At 32.1% G+C, this 22633-nt stretch overlaps 1 protein-coding gene across 4 annotated transcripts in view; it reads left to right on the top strand.

Moving 5' to 3' along the window:
* Window positions 1-14432, top strand: part of LOC140439031 (uncharacterized) — a 359260-nt gene extending 344828 nt beyond the window's left edge. For all 4 annotated transcript variants that reach the window (XM_072528668.1, XM_072528667.1, XM_072528665.1 and 1 more), the window contains 4 exons: window positions 5964-6300; window positions 6970-7360; window positions 10107-10381; window positions 11450-14432. In XM_072528668.1, coding sequence (XP_072384769.1) covers window positions 5964-6300; window positions 6970-7360; window positions 10107-10381; window positions 11450-11983 — 1537 coding nt within the window. In that variant the 3' untranslated portion in view covers window positions 11984-14432. The remainder of the gene's footprint in view (window positions 1-5963; window positions 6301-6969; window positions 7361-10106; window positions 10382-11449) is intronic.
* Window positions 14433-22633: the final 8201 nt, after the last annotated feature.

Here is a 22633-nt window from a genome sequence, read left to right as displayed (position 1 = left end):
CATATTGACCAAACCGTAAAACATTCAGCCAAAAAATGGGTTGGTTGAATCTTTAGTACCAATCGAAGGCATGATGAACATCTAAAAATACAAATCCATGTTGGAACAGCGTTTGAAAACAGAACTCTTAAAATGTCAGCCCCAAGGAGGAAGGAAGAAGTAAAGGTAATGTTTTAGATTGGTCCGTTTATTCGCCAGACCTCCACCTCATTGAAAATTTATGGGCCATTTGCAAAGCTAGACTGCGCAAAATCGACTGTACTATGATCAAAATGATTGAAGCGGTCATTCAGGTTTGGTTTCGAGATAAAAGAATATCTAGAAACTATCAGAAGCTCGTAAAATGTATGCCAAAACGGGTAAAAGCAGTAACTGATAATAAATACCCACAACAACTTAACACGAATTGTGAGTATTCTCAAAAGGAAGGAAGACTTTCTTTCCTTACATCCATAAATAAAAGCCGTTGAAAGACTTTTAAATATCTGGGTAATCACCGTTTGCACTGTTTACTGGAGATTTACATAAAAATATATCTACTTGTATTGGTCCATTGAATTGTTTGTTTATTTTTTAATTTATACAACTTTTAATAATCAACATACAATTGATTTTCTAATCCAGTCCGTGATCTTTGCTTCCAACATACATGAATCAACTTCTTATAGTCTACAATCTACAAATAAATAATTGAATATAAACTCTAATTTTTCTGAGATCTTGTACGCTACAACTATCTTTGTCTTGGTTGTTCTTTTCTTCTTTTCCTGATTTGCCCCATTTTAGTACCATCTTTGGCATCCTTTCATTATCCATTCTCATCACATACCCCATCCATCCAATTATTAGCTTATTCAGCGTCGAATGCTATAGTTCATTTAGCGATTTATTTGTACCCAAATTTTCTACCGTATTTTTGACTTCACGTATAGCTATGATCATTTTTCTTTCCCCCCTTTCCAATATTTCCACATCTGATGTTTTTATTATCCCCACGTCACTGTGTCTTATTACCGTCTTATAATTTCTTATTTTGGTTTTTCTCAATACAAATTTGAAAATGATCAGTTCCATTTTGTTTCCAATAGTTGACAAAATTTCTGGATCTTTTCCTATCCTTTGCATTACTTCAAAGTTTATGACTCTTTCAACCCCACTTATCTTCAGCATTCGACGGTAGCACCACATCTCGAAACTTTCAATATTTTTTATGTTGTTCTGTTTGAGAGTTCAGGCCTCTATACCGTATAATGGCGTGTTATATACGTAGCCCCTTAGCATTCTTAATCGTAGAGGGATGTTTATATCTCTGTTGCAGAAGAATTTCCTCATCTTTATGAAGGTGGCCCTGGCAATTTCGATACGTATTTTTATTTCATTGTTTCGGTCTCCAGTTTCGTTTATTGAAGTCCCCTTCATACTTTTTCAATTTAAATGCCGTTTATACTAACATGCTGGTTGTGTCACGTTCTTACTGAAGACCATATATTTGGTTTTTTTGATATTGATACTTATGCCATAACTGTTGCAGGCAATATCTATATTTGTAAGTAATCGTTGTAATTCTTTTACTGTTCTTGCAACTAGTACAGTGTCGTCTGCGTTTCGAATATTATTTACAAACTTTCCATTGATTACGATTCCTTCGTTTGCTTGCAAAAGGGTTTCCTGGCAGATGCTTTCACTATAAACATTAAATAGCAGCAGTGAGAAAATACATCCCTGTCGTACTCCTCTACGTATTTCTTTTGCTTGTGATATCTCATTTTCTATTTTGATGTTAGCTTTCTGATTCCAATATTTTATTCGCAGAATATTCGCAGAGAATTATTCGCAGATCTTTATTATATATGTCCTTTCTTTCAAGAATGTCTCTTAGCTTAACGTACTCTGTCAAAAGCTTTTTCAAAATCGATAAAACATGCATGTACTTCCTGCCTAAACAGGCATTTTAATATAAAGAAAACAACTTCCTTATTATTTCTATTGTAATATTCTATCACTTTGGCAATATTTAGTAAATTTTAACCCTTGGGCAGCAATTAAATACATGGTTTTATTAATGTTTTGTTGACATTCCGTCACTTGCTCCAATTCTAACCCGCCAATGCTCTTCTGGTGCAGTCCGTGTCGTGATGTAGTGGATAGATTACTCGGCATGTTACCTAGACGTTGAGAAATTACTTCTACGGTCAATATAAAAATAATTGTTATTTTATGCAATTGTCTTGTGCGGAGCATCCAAGTCTTCGTATGTGCGGAGCTGCCAACTGTAACAATGAGACAGCCGATTGTGAGATCCAAACGTGAAGCCATCAAATAGAGTGGCAGTGGCAGCCCAACGCTGTCCGTCTGATATCGTTTGTGCTAAGCAGATTTTATTCGAAGAGACAGATCCGGCGCTAAATGGAAACCGCGTGAAGTGGACCGTGAGATTGAGGCCTGTCAAACTGCTGTCAGGCGTAAATTAGAATAGCGTGGCTAGCAAATATATGTATTATAGTCATAATTTACTTGTTTTGCTTTTATTTTGTTGTAATTGGATCAACAAAAGTAAATAATGTACAAAAATGTAAAAAATATCAAGTAAATTTTTATGAAATTGATTTTGATCCTTGACTTAGGTACCACAGGTGGTTCCATCTATTGTTTATTTATTTGTTCTGTAAACTGTATCTAAATAAATTTTTAGGTTCATTATAGAAATCGCTTTACTTTTTGGAATCAGTTTTCACTTTTCTTGGTATTTATTTCTTTTAAAATGTTCGTTTTTTTATCTGTTCATACTGTAAGTAACTCACTTATATCTGTTTTCGACGTCGCTACTAAAAGTTTATCATCTGCATACAGAAGATTTCCTATTATGGCCAGTGTAAGTCTTGTATACTCTACATTATCTGTGCTTGACTGTTACCGTTTCTTGTGTTTTGACTGTTCTATCCATTAAAATAATGAAGAGTGCCGGACTCGTGTGTTTAACTCCTCCTTTCATTCTATACTGCTTTGACCGTAGGTCTTATAAAGGTAATAGAGTTATTCTAGACATTATAGATTATAGAGTTTGGAGGAATTTTTCTTCTTTCAAGTAATAATTTTTGACTGAATAAAAGGTTAAATAATTAAATTATCTCACACATGCATTACTAAATCAGGAAAATTAGACACAAACAACAAACGTTTTACATATTATTAATTTATATTTGATCATCACCATCATTGGTGCTATAGCCCTATAAAAGAGCTTCGGACTTCCCAAGTCTATTACGCCAGTCAGCTCTATCCATTGCCAACTGTTGTCAGTTTGCTGCGCCTATTTGTCTACCATCCTCATCTACACCATCCCTCCATCTGAGTTTTGGTCTACCCCTACTTCTACTTCCCACAGGTTGTGACATAAGGATTCTTCTAGGAGGGTTGTTCTGCTGTGATCCTGCCAGATGTCCTGCCCATCTAAGTCTTCCTATTTTTATAAAGGATACTACGTCTTTACCACCAAATAGATGTCTATATCTGTGATATATCTCGTAGTTGTACCTCCTTCTCCAAACACCATTTTCACAGATGCCACCAAATATTCTTCTCAGGATCCTTCGTTCAAATATAAGCAGGAGATTTTCATCTACCTTGGAAATGGTCCATGTCTCCGACCCATATGTCAACACTGGTTGTATAAGGGTTAATTTATATTTGATACAATGTATTAAAAACTTACTATTTTATATACACTTTTATATAGATTCTAGCCAAGACAAGACGTTCCTGCTATGGTTGACTTCTCGATATTTATTTGCAAATAGAAATTATTAGAAATGAACTTAATATTAATAGAAAGTTATTTTTCTAGTAAATGTTTTATTTGTTATCGGTTACATTCTTTTTTTTTTATTAAAACTACTCACGTTGTACTTTTTTTTTAACTGTAACATTGGCAAAGCTACACAGAGTATTACACCAGTTAGGTATTACAACAAACAATATTTAACAAATTTGTTAATAATAATTATAATAATCTAAGATCCCACTGCTAAACTACTTCGTTCATAACTAGCGAATCAAACTCACATTTTTACATACATTTAAGAATAGGAGAATACATTGATAACAAGTCTATTAAAAAAAGGCCGCCAATAATTTTAATTAAATTAATGGTAATTCATGTTGATTCAAAATTTCGTTGATTATATACCTTTTTTTTAATATGATGATTTAAGATTGGCTAGGAAAAAAATTGTCCCAAATTAAGGTTGCCAACTGGTAAAAACGTGAGGTAACAAAGATAAAGTAAAAGAGAGCTAATGCGCAACTCTACTGGTTTGGCATGGCGACTCTCAGTTGTGTGAGTTATTGAAGCCAATGCGCATGCATCGTTAAAGTTTGTTAATAATATGCATATTATATTCACATGATTACTTTTTTATTTATGCACACTTTACTTTAATCAACGTAATAACAGTATAACGAGCTCTAAAAGCAGAATAATGTTATGTTTTATCAATATGTCACTTTTTATTCGGGCATATTATTAAAAACAATTTGGTTAACTAAGATTGGTGTAGTAAATTTTGAGAAAAACATCTCCCAGTTTTGGAAAATTGTGATTTTGATAAAAAAGTATTTTTACTGTATTTTTATAGAATAAAATAGCCCTATTCATTTTTTTCACCTCCAATCAGCGACTGCTGGTGCATATTGGGTGCCTTCACAAAAAAAGCTGTAAATGGTCGGACAAGTTTTTTTTCATAACTCTAATCTCTTTTATGCTAGGCTATATAAAACGGACAATATAGCCACAAGTTACTGAAATATGTTAGCTGTTTCAAACTACCTGACTATTTTATTAAAAAAAAAACGGTAGAAAATGTTTTAATAAATCAAATAAAATAAGTGTCGACCAGAACAAACAGAATGTTTGTTATGCATTCTGTATTCCTCTCAGAAAGAAATGCATAACAAACAATTCTACCAAATAAAAGTAAAACTCAACATCACCTATGAAGCGAGAAAATAAAGAGCACAAACATACCTGGAGAGTTAATAAGATCACAATTCGTTGTCAACAATGAAACTGATCTCTCTAATTATCATGATTCGGCAACAGTAACAAACTTTAAAAATCAAGTATAACCACGTATATAGCCATGAAAGGTATATACGTCTAATTTGGAAACGGTACTCAAAGAAGAAGAAGAAAACCACATGTGAAGAATGTAAAAAACAGTCATTTGAAAATTACACTAGATGAGATACCAGTTGGAGAATGTATGCAAGGCAAGCTGTTGAAGAGATCGTTAATGAAAAATCGTAAAAGAAATATCACTACAATGAATCGATAATAAAAAATCGAACTGCCTAATAAGAATAACACGAATAAAAGAGCCTAGGTAATCATAAACAAAGGTGCTTTATAAAATATTATTGCATGTCAAAGAGACAAACTAATAAATAGAATAGAACGAAAGAAAATAATTCAGCAATTTAGAAGTTTCGTAAAAAAGCTTATTGTATCATGGTATTTAAAAATTGAACACCTAAGCCCGGCCCTGTTCTGATTTAAAACTGTTGCCACTCGATGATGCTTGTATCGAAAGCGAAAATTTCCTTTTTAGTATCGCCGTCATTGGCATTTCAACTTCAGTGGGAAAGGTAATAATTGCAAATTGAATGGAATCCACTTAGAACTTAATAACAATGTTTTAAGTTTGTTGTAATCGTCGATGAAATAATTTGTCTTTCGACAGATGGTATATGGACAAAATTAAAAAACTAAAATTGAATTAAAGCTCATTGTGAATAACATCATTGAAGGCAATTATTATGTGGAATCCGAAGTTCATTAGTTGTATTCTTTCTTAATTATGTTGTTTAAAGATCATAGTAATAACAACTACCTAACCTATACAAATTAAAAACTTAATCCATAATATGTATATGTGTGTCTTCTAATTAAGAATATTTTGTTTTAGGTCTGCCAATTATCATAACGCATCAGGTAACTGCGAACTCTCCAAAATGGACCGCATAACCGTAGCGGGTAGTACGGCGTTCCAACCCGCTGATGGCGTCGAGTACATGGAAAATAACTGCATCGAGGAGCCAACCAAACTTTGCGAATTCAAGAAACTTAGTGGCAGAATCTTAAAAACGGTCGACTCTGTTTACCAGGACGTCGGATCTGTAGATGAATGTAGAGAACTCTGCTTGAACAGCCCCTACAGATGCCATTCCTACGACTACGGTGACACCGGTGAGATGGTCTGCAGATTGAGCCACCACTCCAGAGCTACTTTGTCAGATATTCAGGTAAGGTATCCAAATATCATAGTACAATGTTAGGCTTGTCAATTCCGTCAGTTGATTAATTATTAATTACTGAATGAATAACGAGCTTTCGATCGTTTCAATGGTCAGAATAGTTTAGTAATTCTAGACAAACGTTCGTTATTTTACAGAGTTTACCATAAAGGACGTTGATGTATGATGAGCAGTACTAAATGGTTGGTCACAAAGAAGAAAAAATCAACAATGTTATTTAAAGTTGTTTTACAATGGATTTGCCTTTAAGTTTAAAACATAGCAAAGTAGATTAAAAAAAGGACTATATTTTATCCTAGCAGGAATCATCACAACGACTGGTACAGAAGCCCTTACATCTTTAGCATGGTCTTATTTGTCTTGCAAATTTATAGCAGGCACAGATTAAATCAAAAATCTGAATTTTTGGTTTCGTCAATAGAAATCTTCGGATTTTTACTTTCGAGATTCAAAATAGATTAATTTGTATTGAGCTCTGATTTAAATGTTCCCTTTTTCCATAATACTTAGCTTCTAATAAGAGTCATACATTAACACGAAAATATTATTTATTTTATTTACAAAAAAATCATGTTTTTACATATTTTCGGTGGAAAAGCTTTGTATCAATTACAAAAAAAAAAACGATGTTTCTACCTATCGTTTTATGTTTCGCAGGATCCTTACCTAGAAGTACCAGAAGCCGCCACTTACGAACTGAGCTCTTGCTACAACGTAAGCATCGACTGCAGATCGGGAGACATGATCGCCAGAATCCAAACCAGCAGGTTGTTCGACGGTAAAATATATGCCAAGGGAAGTCCAAACTCGTGCGTCAGAGACGTTAACAATAGCTTGGAATTCGAACTCAATATGCCATACGATAACCTGGAATGCAATGTGAGGAAAAACGGTTTAGGAAGGTACATCAACGACGTAGTTATCCAACACCACGACAAGATTGTAACCAGCAGCGATTTGGGATTAGCTGTGACTTGCCAGTACGACTTGACCAATAAGAGTGTGACCAATGAAGTTGATTTGGGTGTTCATGGTGATATTACTCCAGGTAAGTTAATACGTATTTCGTAAAATCTACAAATTTATTCTTTTTCTATTTGATTAGGTTGCAGTTTAATCTGTATGAAATTTTTTACTGCCTCAGGCATTTTATCTTTATGCAGCTTTCACCTAGTATTTAAATTATTAGTCTACTCCTTTTCCCAATTTTATTTTAAAAGAAAAATATTTGAATGATACAGCAATCTGTAATTTATGAACCTACTTTCCTTTAGTTTCACAATCACCTCATTTCGTTTTGCATATAGAACATGTCATGTGTGATAAATCATTGGAAAGATACATAAATGAAGCATTTAGCCATATAACACTTTTCTTTCCATATATTTTGAACGGAATTCTTTCCACGGAACGCCTATATTTATCCAATGTGTTATGTTTTCATTCACCACATTTTGCATTCATAATCACTCCAAAAACTATATTAAAGCAAATTTTGCAAAAGGTTTAAGCAGTTTTTTTTTGGATCATTTAGTATAACTAGTGAGTAAACTCGTAAGGTATTATATATTAAATTAATTGATTTTGTTTTATTTATGCTACATCCATTCAAATACAGAAAAAAACTGGCACATTAGAGAAACATAGGCGTAGGACTTAATTTTTATCAGTAAGGTCTCGTTTTATCTGTTGGATACGTTCCACAGAGGGTAGCATATAAAAAAATCGCATAAAAAAAGACATTACTTGCCTTGAAAAAGTAGGGATACGTTCCATAGTGTTCTAACATTACATAAAACCAAGACAAAAACAAAAAACTTGGGAACTGAAAGTTGGTGGCTCTGACTGTTTCATTCTCATTAAACTGAAGAGCTTTTTCCTATATTAAATAACCACTTACAGAAATTCTTTCTAATAATACATTTCTTGAGTAAGATGAAAATTTGGTGCTTAATTTTGTAGCAGAAATTATAGTTTTTCTTATAGCATCTTCATTATTTTTTTTTTTTTTGCTCGTACAGTTGATTCGCCTAAATTAAAATATTTTTCAATTGCCGTAGACGCTTCTCCTTTTCCAACGAAATTGATTGTCTTTGATGGTTTTTCTCCATTGGGCCAAATAAAATCTTAAAAAATAATTAAAAAAATTAGACTTACGATACTGAGATGGCAAAAACCTCTTCGAATGAAAAATAAGACATTACGACACTCACTTAAAGAGTTTCAATCCCAAAATCGTGCTGCTTATTATACTACAACTGGGAATCAGCAAAATTTTAAACAACTTATTATAAAACGAGGCATTGCTAAGAGAATAATGATTTTAAAACAATAACAGGTTATACCTTTCAATGCGAAGTTCGTAATAATGTAATAGGGACATCATATAACAAGGGAATCCCAGAATTGCAAACGCTCGCTTTACTGACATCTGGATGTGAATAGTTAATATTTAATTATAATAGTTAATAATAGAAATTATTGGATAAACTTTTGAAACCGCACAACTTTAAAATCGCATAAAAAGAGACCTTACTCTATTTTAATTTGTCATCTATTTTAAAACGTTATAAAGTTTTTTATAATTTAATCTTGTGGTCATTTGTCGTATATTAAAGTTATTAGACCATATCGCTACATGCCCACATTCCTAATTCGCTAAACGTCCATAGCTCATTTGAATGCAAAAAGATTAACAACATTCTAGAGATAAATCTCTCAGACCACCCCATAAAGTAACTAAGCACGCTGCATCGGAAATAAAGAATTTCTATATAACATACCAAACCGGTAACTACATAACATATTACATATTAAATAATAACAACAACGAGAGTTATTGTACACATAAGACTACGTTTAATAGATTCTGGCGTTTCCGCGTCCATATATCAACCGTTACTGTCGACAACATTCTTGTTTTCCATTCAGAAATTTCGTTCTCGATCCCTTACACGCGTTCAGCTTTACGGATCTGTCAGAACGTACTAAACCATTTTGATTTAGTGATTATATGAGCACTACCCACCCGTTGTGATGTCACAACACACGCCCAGGTACCTTGGAGGACGTCCTTTTCGACGCGCTCTCTTTAATCCGAATGGAATTGACATCTACCACGCAGGTATTCGATATGAGTTGATTAGAGACGGTAATAATGTAATGATAGTATTCAGTAGATGATATGGAACGAATTCGAGTCTAGGTCTATAATTCATGACAGTGGTGATAGGCGTATATGGCGTTGAATGCTTTAGTTAATGGTCATTGATTACTAGACAAAATATACAGCAAATACAACATTGGGTAACTGTGTACTTGTCTCCAAGAAAATATGCATAAAAAAAAGATATATACCGGTGTGTTGAAGTTTAATTGCAAACAAGAAGAAGAAATGAAACAGACGAAATAACTGAAATTCTGAGTAGAAATATATGAAATAATTTTTAACCTTTGAAGACCTTTACATATAGGTGGATAGTAGAGTATTATCTATGTTTTAGATAATAGTTTGACATGAAAAGGCCTAGATGACTTTATGGTATTAGAATATTGATTTTTTGGGTTGAAATAATTAATTACGTACAGCGGCTTAACAGAAAATATCGCAAAATATAACATTAATTAATCCAATATTGTAATATTAAATTTATGTAAAAAATTACACTCTAAGACCAACAATATCCAATTAATTTGTTCTCTTTTTTTTTTGTTAAGTTATTATTTGAAATAAAATTTTAAGTTTCATAAACATCTAAACATTGTATCTAAACTTTTGTTGTTCGGACTTGCAGCTCTATCAGAAGAAGTCACGGTAGACTCTCCCAACGTGGCCATGAAGATCACAGACCGCAATGGAGAAGACATCATGCAATCCGCCGAAGTTGGAGATCCGTTGGCTCTTAAATTCGAAATCATGGACAAAAACAGCCCCTACGAAATCTTCGTCAGAGAATTGGTAGCTATGGACGGCGTAGATTCAAGCGAGATCATTTTGATCGACTCCGATGGTTGTCCCACCGACCACTTCATCATGGGACCTATCTACAAATCTGCTCTTACTGGAAAAGTAAGTTTGCTTTTATAATACGGTATAACGTTATAAACATGTTATCTATTCAAATAATTATTGTATTCGTAATTCTCTTCGTTTATTTGTTAACCTTTTTTTGACTAATTTTCTTCTAAAAATAGTTGGTGCCAAAATTTTGTTACAATTAAAAATCCTGTTTTTGGTTTTCAATTTAATTCTTCCTTCACTTGTCATACAACCCTTGTATTCGTCGTGTTCCACGTTGGCTGCCAGTTGTGTAATGCTGGGCTAAATTTTTTGACAGCTTTGACTAGAAAGTAAGAGAAAAACATTTACCAAAAAGAAACAAGTGACTTTCTGTAAGATAATATTTTGTAAGATAAATTTCACACTTGGGGCAAGACTTGTCACAAGTGTGAAATATATTACCTGTAAAAATTATAATCGAACACACAATATTTTAATGAACACAGTCCAATTAAATATTACCGAATTAAAACCTAGTTTTTTAGAAAACTGGAGGACTGGCCTCGCTGACAAGTGTCAAAAATTCTACCCACGTTAAAATGAGACTACGTATACGGGTTACACGGAAAGTACTCATAACAAATATAAAACAATCACCCAAAGCTAAGATTTGATGTATATACTTGCAAAATTCAAAAAATACTTGGTTTTAAATGTAAGGAACTTATACATAAAAAACATATTATTTATATTATACTCAAAATTACATAAAAATAATTATTATGAATCATAAATATTTGTAAAATGATACGGAAAACTTACCTCAAAAAGTTGTTTGAAATTAGTACAGAAAATAAAATACTTAATCAAGAAAACCCTATTTTATAATAACTTAAATGTCAACCTTTACCAATCAAACAAAAACACCATAGCAAAACTTTTTTGAATCCTTCTTTATTTGTATTAACCTAATAAACTTGGTACTAGTTTAGTAATATCTAAACCTCACGATTATCGAGTTTTACCACACTTTTCTCTTCTATTTCTTTCGACAGAAAATTGTTTATTTTTTGATATACCTTAAAACTTCTTGAAAATTTGTATTGTGAATTAACTGTTGTGGTTTATTAATTTTAGATCCTACTTTCTCATTTCGACGCGTTCAAATTCCCCTCATCTGAGGTAGTACAATTCAGAGCATTGGTAACTCCATGCATGCCCACTTGCGAACCAGTTCAATGCGACGAAGAAGAACCCAACGGTGAACTGCGCTCAGTAGTTTCATACGGAAAGCGTAGGAGGCGTCGTTCTACCAACTCCGCCCACGAGGATATGCTGCTTGTCCAGTCCATCCAGATCACAGACAAATTCGGCTTCGAGAAGGGTATGAACAAGTCCAACAGTATCGGAAACGAAGCTATTTACATTCCCAACGAAGCGGGATTCTGCATCAACGTCGCCGGTCTCATCGTAGCAGCTACCATCTTTTTATCAGCACAGCTGGCCGTTATCGCTGCGTGGACGTTCATCTGGCAAAGAAGGAAGTTCATGAATAAGCTCGACAATATGTCCGTCAGCGTCAGTATACCATCACAGCTAGGAAGCAGTCGTACCGATAGTCTTTGCAAGTTATACGAAAACAACGGATATACTCACTCCCGTAGGTTCTAGATTAACGCAATAGTAGTTATGTTTCATTTATTTGTGTCTCTACGGAAGAAAATACTTTTTCCTGGACACTTTAAACTGACAATGTACCCAATTTAAGCAAGTGGTTCGATAACTATAAGTAAATCATGCTTTTTTGCTCTATAGTATATAAAACGTTTGCTCTAAACCTTATTGCTCAAGACGTAGTTATTTTCGATTAGCAGTTTTGTATAAAATATCGCAGTTTTGCTATATTTTTCAATACAACCTAAAAAACTGCCTTTTTACCCTTTTATATACTGTAGGGCAGTGAATACGCCTGCTTGTACTGGAGCTACTTCAAGCAGTTTGAAATAACTTGACTTTACCCATATACTCAACAGATTCAGCATTATATTTTTCAAAAAGGTCACACTAAGACTGCTAAGCAAACACCATACCCCTAAACTTAGTATTTTATTGTGTTATGGAACGAACAGTATGTGTAGTTGTCACATTTACTTCAATATTTTCCAAAAACTCTTACTTTAAAAATGTTCTTATGTTTTATTTCAATTTTAAAAGTCAATAAGTGTAATGTATGAGTATGACCTTTTTGAATGTAGGTTTTATGACATTTTCATAGCAACGACAAATCGTATAACGATATTATTAAGCCTTATATTTTTATAAGAAACATAGCAATATATTACTAATTTCTATAAACTCAAGCTCGTATACACGCCAATATTACAAATTTAGTTTTAGTGACGTTATTTGCTTTAAGTTTATTGTATTATATTTTTGCAAAATCCGCTTTTAGTCTTTTGGTTTAGGTTTTGTTTCTAAAAATAACGTTACTAACTCGTTGGATAGTCCAAGAGCTGTAGGCAATGACATTTCAAACAATAATTTTTTATTATTACTAGATTATTATTTAATAAACCCTAGAAGTTTAAAATACAAAGGAATAAAAGAGACTTAACTGTTGAAAGATACTCTATGCAGAGTTAAAGACTGCTTTTACCGGTTTACATAACGTTTTGACATAATCCATAAAACGTGATGTTTGGAGATAATACGTGAGGTAAAACGTGATATTTCATGATTCTCACGTAACGTTTTGACATTTTAAATTGCTTATTGACATACTATGTAATGTTTTGACATGAAACATAAGGTTTTAATAATAACAGTTGACTTTCGAAGTGAAACCTATTATAAAACGACAAAAGTAACGATTTACTTACGTAATAATTATATAAAAACATCACAAACAAAGGAGTAAATCACTTCAAGGAAACGATGTTAAAAATATTGTAATAAATGAATATATCAAGGCAATGAATCAAGGTAGATGTTTCGTAATATTTAGTGATCATAATGGCGCTTAAATGTCAGAATGTTTTAAAATTACAGAATAAATAGATCAATAACAATATAGCAGAGACCTCACAACGGGTATAAATAAAGACTGCTACTGCTACTTGAACGTAAAAGAAAGGCCAACAGATTGGAAGCTAAGAAGATTAAGTCATAAATGACAAAGTGTTGGGAAAAACAGACGAGAAAGTTTTAATAAATTTATAATCAGAAAAATTACAATATGTGACACCATTAGAAGACGTTGTTAATTCCTTAGAGTAATAATTCAAGCAAAAATACTGTAGAGAAATCAAAGGCAAAAAAGTGTTTCCTAATTATTGAAGTTCTGCACAGTGTTCTACATATTATTGTTGATAAAATTTTATCTTTTTTACTTAGACTATTAAGTTTCAAGAATGTGAAAAGTGTAGCAGATAATAAAGCTTAAAAACGAAGACTCTGCAGATATGATAATAATCAAAAATTAGCAGGCTACCACACAATTAATAATTGTAAATGAATTCCACATTCGGCTTAATTCCTCATGCGAAACGGTAAGGTCTATTTTGGTCACGTGTTTTAAATTTTTTAACGTCACTATAAATGGCTCTAATTTGTAACCTTCTAGGTTGACGTTTTCTACATATTATTTGACGTTTTAGATGATCTTTTAGTAGAACAGAGGACCTTTTGTCAGAAAACGCAACGTTTCGACGTAATATGTGACGAAAAACGTTACTTTCAACATCAAACCTAATAAAACCTTTAAATGTTACGTATGATGACAAAACGTCACGTATTATGTCAAATGATTACGTATTAAGCCATACCTTACGTTGAATGTCAGAACTTCACGTAAAACGTAACACCTGACGTCAATTGTCAGATGAAATTTTATGTCAAAACTTCACAGAAAAGTCACCTATTATGTTAAAGCGGCACGTTATGGTTAACGATGTCAAAAAGTGACATAAAATGTCACAACTTAAATCAAATGTCACGTTTTATGGCAAGACGTCACGTGTTATGTGCAAACGTCACATACAATATCACGTAAGGTGTTGTATGAAAATACCAAAACAAATATTAGACAACGATAATAAAAAATAGAAAAATAGGAACTTAATAGAAAAAAAAAATATTAGACTTGAATAATAATTATGGTAAAGTTGAGATGTTAGTTTTATGACATACTCATATGCGACATGGGCAAATATATGTTACAAAAATAAACCTTGTGGCAAGTATTTTGCTTAATTATTAATAAAAAATACTCCTTACAATGGAGTTAAAAAAAACTTTTAAGAAATTTCCTGTAACTCAACAAAAATTGAAAGATTTTTTCAAATTTATACTTAATTTTTTTAAATTACAGCTTTTGGACTATAAGAAACTAATCATAAACATGTTGAACACATCATACTCCCTAAATTACTATTGTCGTATTTTTATATTGTTTTATATATGAAATAACGCATTAACAATAATTTTTACAAGCTGTAATTCGGTTTCTTCATTTTACTTAAGTTGAAAGCTTTGATTTATGTTAGAACCTACTCACTACTCATACTCATTATTACCTACGCCACTAATTTTGAAGAGCGTTTTTATTTTTAAAACTCTCTTTTTACAAAGTCACAAGAGAAATCCGTTCTTTGATCTTTTCTTTATAATTTATACTATCATATTTTCCTTAGGCTTTCTGGTTACTTCAAAATTCGTTGCTAATGTTAGTATATAAATCGTTTCCATTTGTTTACTTTTGTACTCAATGTATGATGTTTTTATTGGACAAAAGTCAGTAAATAGCAACGTCAGAATAACTTAAATCTTACTTATTTATATCGTTAAGTTTTATCTGATTGTTAATTGTAGACATTGTCCTTTTATAGTGAATAATTTCCCATGTTATATCCTATATTTTTATTTCTCAGGCATCTCTTTATATACATTTGCATTAACAGAACTCTACAGAGCATAGACTATTAAAAAATAATATGAAAAAAGTTATAACAAAAAATCTATAAAATAATATTCAAATCATCCCTAAGTCTAGTAAAAAAACAGCGACAAAAAGGATCAAAACAAAACAGAAATATAGGAACGCAAACCATTTGTAAGAATTAATGGTAAAATAAAAAAAAGATAATTAAAGGAAACGAGTCACTAATAAATTAGTGTTCAATTAAAAACTTATATATACTTAATACGAATAAAGATGACATTAACTCCAATCGAATATCATTAAAAATAATGGAGGAAAGAAGAAGAAGTGTTTGGTTTGACTATTATAGAAATCGAGCCGTTTGGGCTTTTTCCATAAACATTTAATACTGTCATTTAATTCAACATTTTAAAGCACTACGAGAGAACTCGTACAAAAGTCTAGTAACATAACGAATGACATTAAAGATATTACTTGCTATATGATTCAATTTAAAATCACTTTACAAAATAAAAACCAATGTATAAGTGTCTGTTTATTTAAATTGTTGAACAGTTATCATATAAATGTTCTTTGTAGTTCAGTAAACTAATCACAATAATTAAAGATTACCTAAGGAAGCGTGAGTAGGATCTAATTGAGTTTTTCTACTAATTTTAAGTCGATGCGAGACATCGTAAGGACTTAAGGACGATCTAGCGAATATGTATCAATAATAATAAAAAATCGCGAATGAATGTTGTATGAGTGTGTATTTAAACGCTTGTCCTGGAGTCCTGGTGTCAGTTGGCAACTCTGCTGTAAAATACGCCCTTGTGGTTCCATTAAAAGTAGCTATTTGTCCTTGTATTAAATCTAGGACCGCTTTTTTGAAATATTTTTGTAAACTTTTAGTGGAACGTGCAGGTCGGTAAGCCAAACTGTGCGGCGTTGCTGACATTTTAGCATCTAAGCGTATCTTAAAAGTACCAATTAATTAGACAATTTAGTATGATATTACATTATTTTTTAAGTTATTAATGCTAAATGCTATTGAAAATATAAGTAAGTTTATATGGCCAGAAATTTGTGTTTTATTTTTTTATCCTTAAAGGAAATCACAGATGAAGGATTTGGTATAATTGGTCGAGTATTATATTGGAAGCTTAACATAAATTCAGTTTATTTAAGGTAATAGACTCATTTTATCATCATAGAGTCAAATTGTCATTTCCATACAGCGTTGTCATTTTATTGAAAGTTGTACTGAACCACCTAACACATTCTCATCAAAGAAAAGAGAATGCAAGTAGACTAATAAAGAACACTCTGTATGCTATTTACAATTAATTGATATAAGGTTAAATGCTCAAATAAATGAACTTTGATTAAATAAAAAGCAGATATGGAGCACAGTTTAATAATTAAATATGGGCAAGATTTAATTATTAGACTGTGCTCGATATCTGCCTTTTATTTAATCAAAGTTTATTTACAATTAGTTAAGTAAAAACGCGGTCGAACAGTCACGGTTGCTCTATAAATATCTAGATATATATAGAGATCTTGGTTTGGTTCTTTAGTATCACGAACGTAGAATCACAAGGCTTACAAAAATTTTAAGAGAGAAATAATAAACTATAAGCAGAGAATTAATAACAATCAGAAAGCCCACTCTCAAATGCCGCCTTTGAAGTTTGTCAGCACGCGAATGCCATATTTTAAACGGAAACATAGACTCGAATTGAGAAATTTGTGACAAGCTACGACAGAACTGTAATTTAAATTATTAGAGATTAATAATTTAGTACATTTGAAATAATTTAATCTATTCTTCAACTAAAAGTACGAATAAAATAGTCTTTAGTTGCCGTGAATAAATTAAACAGGGTTAATTTTTCTATGCACACCAGATAAAATCTCACTGAACAGCACTGGTTCCGTTTAAAACATGGCTGATTCCGTCTGCGCGAGCGAGATGCGCGTACTTATCTTGACAAGCAGAGTGGGCATTCTGATTGTTTATTCATCGTAAGAAAGCTGTTTTGTTGAAAAACTCAAAGTCTGAGTTTATTTGAGGTTTAGAATTTGCTGCAAATTATTGTTCTGCATTAATTTGTGCTGGTTGTGATGCTTCTATGGGTGCATTAAGATCATAATATTTGCAGGTAATAGTAGTAAAATCGGAAAAAAGAGTAAATGTACTTGTGAGGTCTGTCTGGGGAAGATCATCAATATAGATTAAAAATAAAAAGGGTCTCAATATTAACCCTTGAGGTAATCCGATATTTATAGCTCTTTCAGCCGACCTTATTCCACTTACCTGCATACTTTGCTTTCTGTTGGAGAGAGAACTTGAGATCATTGCAAGGTAGTACCCTTAAACCCATATTTCTCCAATTTTCTGAGAAGCAGTTCATGTAAAACACAATCAAATGGTAACTTAAATCACAGAATGTAGCAGACATTGTGCTCTGCTCAAAATTCTCTTGAATCTGCATTATTAGACCCATGATGGACATTGTTATATTTAGACCCCTTCTAAAACCAAACTTACTATTTGTAAACAAATTTTTGGAGTCAAAATACTTAACTATTATTGCTGCCATACATTTCCCAAATAGCTTTGATACTCGCATTATAGGAAGAAGTGAGATTCGATTTTTTGAGAAGATAAGCAAAGATGTTTTCTTTAAAATAGTGATTTAGTTTTGTTAGAAGACTGGTAATAAGATGTTTCATTCCTTTTATTATATCAACTGATAATCCGAAGTAGTCCCTACTGTTATTATACCATATTAGTTAAAGTATCTCTGATTTTAATGAGATAAACAGCTTGAAAGGAAAATACTTCTCTGAACTGAGTGACATCAAAATCTAAGATATTGAAGAAGAAGGATTGAGTCTGTGTCTGCAAGTTACAAACTACATTAGTTAAAAAATAATAAAATTTTATCATATTATTCCTTTATTAAGTACATCTCATGGACATCCATCTCATGGACTTCAAATTATCATTGAGCCAATTTATCTTTACGCTTTTTATAGGATTTTTCAGGAAAATAGTGTAAGAAAGCCTTACTTCATATATTATGAAAACAGTCAAGCTAGAGTCTTTTAGAAACTCCTATTTTAAACTTTTTCACATATGAAAAAAGGAGCATTTACCCCTTTTTATAATTGGTCTAAAAATATATTGCTGCACATAGCAACAACTTATGTGGCAACAACATTCACATTAGTCATGATGATCCAAACTCAGAAATATATTGTCCAGACAATTCTTTTCCCTTGTGGGTTTAAAGGTCAACTGGACTATTCCAGAAGAGGAAAACAAACTATATACTTCAATACATTCCCAAATCACAGAAAGAAAATTTACATTGAAGTCCCCTACAACCAAGAGATTACCCTTACCATGAATAATAGTCAAGGCTCCTCCATTACTTCCAGGAAAATATCCAAAGAAGCAGATGTTGGCCTGTTAACTAAAATTATATATAATTTAAATGTGTTTAAGAGATTTCTACTCATTTCACAACAGTCATGGCATTCACTTCATGTACTAATTTAAAAGCATACATGGACTCACAAATGGTCCGTTACACAAACAATGTTACACATTTTGTCAGCTAAGAACAGTGCAGGCAGATGTGCATACATGCTACATAAATGGGGAAAGAACGCGTCTCCTCAATGTGACAGTGGGGAGAACCAAACCATCCACCACATTATTGAAGAGTGTCCCTCAAGATACTACAATGGTAGCCCTGAAGACTTCCTGTTTGCAACTTAAGAGTCAATTGATTATATCAATACACTTGATGTTTGTTTGTAACTATTTAAAGTTTGCCAAATACCTATATTACTAGTGTTTGTGTATTTGTTCTAAGTGTGTTGTAATTGCCATAGGATAAATAAATAGAACAGTTCAAATTTATTAGCTTTATTAATTATTGAATGTATATTTATGTGAAATAGCTTTAATTTGTTCTTTTGCATCTTTTATAAATCGGGGACCATCTACAGCATTTGGATTTATGTAGCAAAGCATAATAAAAAATTTATAATAAACGACATTGGCGAACTCATGAAGCACTCTTTGATAGCAATAAACATTATTTCTAAATGGCCCTATAAATACAGAACCCTAAAGGAGATTGTTCGGTTTTGGTCTTTTTTATTTGTTTCATCCTTTATAATTTTCTTCTTGGATAGTGTGACAATGCTTAACAGCAATTATCTTAGATTCCAGCATTCATAATCCTAACATTTAGCATACAAGATCCAATTGTTAAGCTTTCAAGCTTCCTACTGATCCAGTCCTGAAACGTGATGCTAGGACACTTATTCCTAGTACCAATTTATTATAAAGGTTGTAATTAGGCAAGAAAAAGATGTACCAAGTAGTAGTCGTATATTTATTTCTTTATTAAAGTGGCTTTACCAGCACAGAAATTTACAGCTCTTTGAAAACTTATACAGAGCATCCATAAATAAAGCATCAGCAAATAAATCAACACAAAAACACCCTGTATTTACATAAAAAAGATATATAAATTAAAAAAAAATACAAATTTCAAGCACACTTTGTAAATTTAGTTTACATGAAACCATTTTAGTATCCAGTAAATAAATTGTGGATTAGTCGACTAATGTAAATTTTGAGTTAGTGGGGCAGGCTAAAATGTTAATAAAGGTCATAAATATTGGTTAATTTGGCGTTATGTTTTTGATGTTATACAACTAAAATAGTTTAGTTTTTTAAAAGTAGATTCGAGCACTATTTTAAACAGTTTTGGTAAGATGTTATCAGCTTGCAGTAATCCGCGTTGCATTTTAAACGATGATGTATTTGTATGAAGTTTCACACTTGCTGTTGCGCTTGTATATATATTTTTAATTAATGCTGCATACCTGTGGTCTACTCTACAATCAGCTAGTGTATCAATATTTTGTTTTGTTCTACTTAGTCAAGGTTTTCTGGTCGTCATGAAAGTCTGATCGGAGGTAAGCTTTTAAGATCTGCGCCGCGGCCCTTCTTATGCTTGATTATCATGATGACATTGTTTCATAACACTGGGAGTTTTTATTTCTTGTACCATCATTTTAATTTTAAATTATATGATTTCCTTCTGTGTAGTAAGATCGAAATCATTCACCATTTGAATTATTTTTTCTTTTTCTGATAATAATATAGCCTTTAGACAACGGCGTTTATAAATATTTTTTTACTTTTGCTGGATTTTCTTTTCTTTTTATTCCTCTTCTTCTTTCTTTGTAGACATGACTGTCTGTTGTTCGATGTGCCTCCAGTAAGTTGTCGTTTCATCGTTTTTGTGGTCTTCTTACTGATAGTCTTCCTGTTGAAAAAGTTTCTTCATCTCTGCTGTTTCTAACATCCTTTTTGTCCTTTCTGTGTCAGGTCGTGTTTCTGCCGCGTATGTCATTATTGGTCTGATGACTTTTTTGTAAATTCTGCCTCTCATTTTTTTCACGATATTTTTATTTCTCATTATGTTTCATTCAGGCAACCTGCAGCTCATTTTGCTTTATTCACTTAATCTTCCACCTCTGTTTCAAGCTTTGCATAGCTAGATAATATAATGAACAAATATTTAAACTCCATCATCATCACTTTGAGAGAGTAGTATTGCGTCTTCTGCATAGCAGATTATTTTAAGTTGTTTTTCTTCCAATTGGTATCCTTTTCTAGTTCTTACTTTTTTAATATTTGACCCATAATTATTCTTCTACTTTTTATTGCGTTGTATTGGTAGATATATTCGATCGTTTTGATTATTCCTAAGGGTATCTCTCTTGTATACTTAGTGAATAATGCCCTTTAATTTGACCAGGTCAAATGCCTTCTTAAGGTCCACCAAACATAGATATGCCGGTTTTTTGTATTCTAATGATTTCTCTTGCACTTGACTCTTTATAAATATAACGTCGGTGCATGATCTTTCCGACCTAATTTTTTTTTCTTTTTCTAGTGTTATAATTTCATTCAGTCTATTTGTTATCAATTTGATTGTTAATTTTAGTGTTGTGTTTAATAAATTAACAAATGTTACACATAAGACTAATGGATAAAAAGAGAAACGAGTTGATAAGAGAGAAAACAAAAGTGAGGGATGTTAGACAAGAAGTTGCAAAATTGAAATGGAGATTTGCCGGACACAATATAAGACAAAAAGAAAACCGATGGAACAAAATTCTTATAAGTTAAAGACCGTGGGAGTATAAACAAAGCAGAGGGAGGCCCCAAATGAGACGGGCAGATGATATCAAGAAGCACATGGGCTCTAGGTGGATAAATGTAGCGACAGACAAAGAAGAATGGAAAAGGATTGGGGAGGCCTATGTCCAAAGATGGACCGAAGAAGACTAATTAGATAGAGATTAGTTCCTCTTTAATTTTCCGGATCCAATTTGTCTCTCTTTTTGAAGAGAGGCATTAGGATGCTTGATTTCCATTCTTGAGAAATTCTGTTTTGTTCTATTATTTTTTGGATTAGTCTTAGTTGTAGTTTGATCAGATCTTTAGGAGTTCGTTCGGTATTCTGTCTTCTCCTGGCGATTTTCTATTTTTTATTTCCTTAATGCTTCCTTTACTTCTTCCTACTCAATATTCATTTCTTCATTTGCCGTCACCTCTGTTGTTGGTGGATCATTATCGTGAAGCGATCTAGTAAAACAAACAATTTTGATTATCAACTATTTGTCATTGGTTTTGGAACGTGTCGGGTTACATTAGCATTAACCTGGCTATCAACACATGCGATTCAAATAAATTATCTTGTCATTTTTAAAAAAATGAAATAAATTGAAATCTTGATTAAAAAATGAATAAAAGACTATTTTTTAAATGTTTTTGAAGAATCAGCAAAAAATTAGTTCCCAACTCCCATACTAGAGGTTATTCATCGACTTAATAGGTTAAATTTTCTTTCCGTCTTTCGTTCGCCCCAATTCCATCCATGAAACCTCTAGACTAATCACGTTAAAGTGAACGAGGTAGTCACTACTGAATAGTTTAGAATTTTTTCATGAATTATTCTTTGTTTACTTTGTATTTTTAATAAAAATTTTAACTCAATTCAAATCCAAAATTATTAAATTTGCATAAATTTCGGCTATTTTAGTAGTATAACATCAAAAGAAAAGTAAACATTTCGTTTATATGCAGTAGATCTATTCCATACAGGTTTTAAGCAGTGTATTTCTTGTGTCAAACGTGGAAAAACCTAGTAAATAGTCTAACTAATGGCAAAAATGTTTTCTACTTCTAAATATTTAAACACATTTGACTAGCTTGAATAGAATTTACCACTCAACAAAATACAAGAAATATACCTAAAAATTTCTAATGCGCACTTGACATTTCGACCTTTATCTTT

This window comes from Diabrotica undecimpunctata, chromosome 4, assembly GCF_040954645.1.
Source record: "Diabrotica undecimpunctata isolate CICGRU chromosome 4, icDiaUnde3, whole genome shotgun sequence".
NCBI classification, from domain to species: domain Eukaryota; kingdom Metazoa; phylum Arthropoda; class Insecta; order Coleoptera; family Chrysomelidae; genus Diabrotica; species Diabrotica undecimpunctata.
The sequence above is the reverse complement of the archived record's forward strand: the minus strand, read 5'-3'. Positions and strand labels throughout refer to the sequence as shown.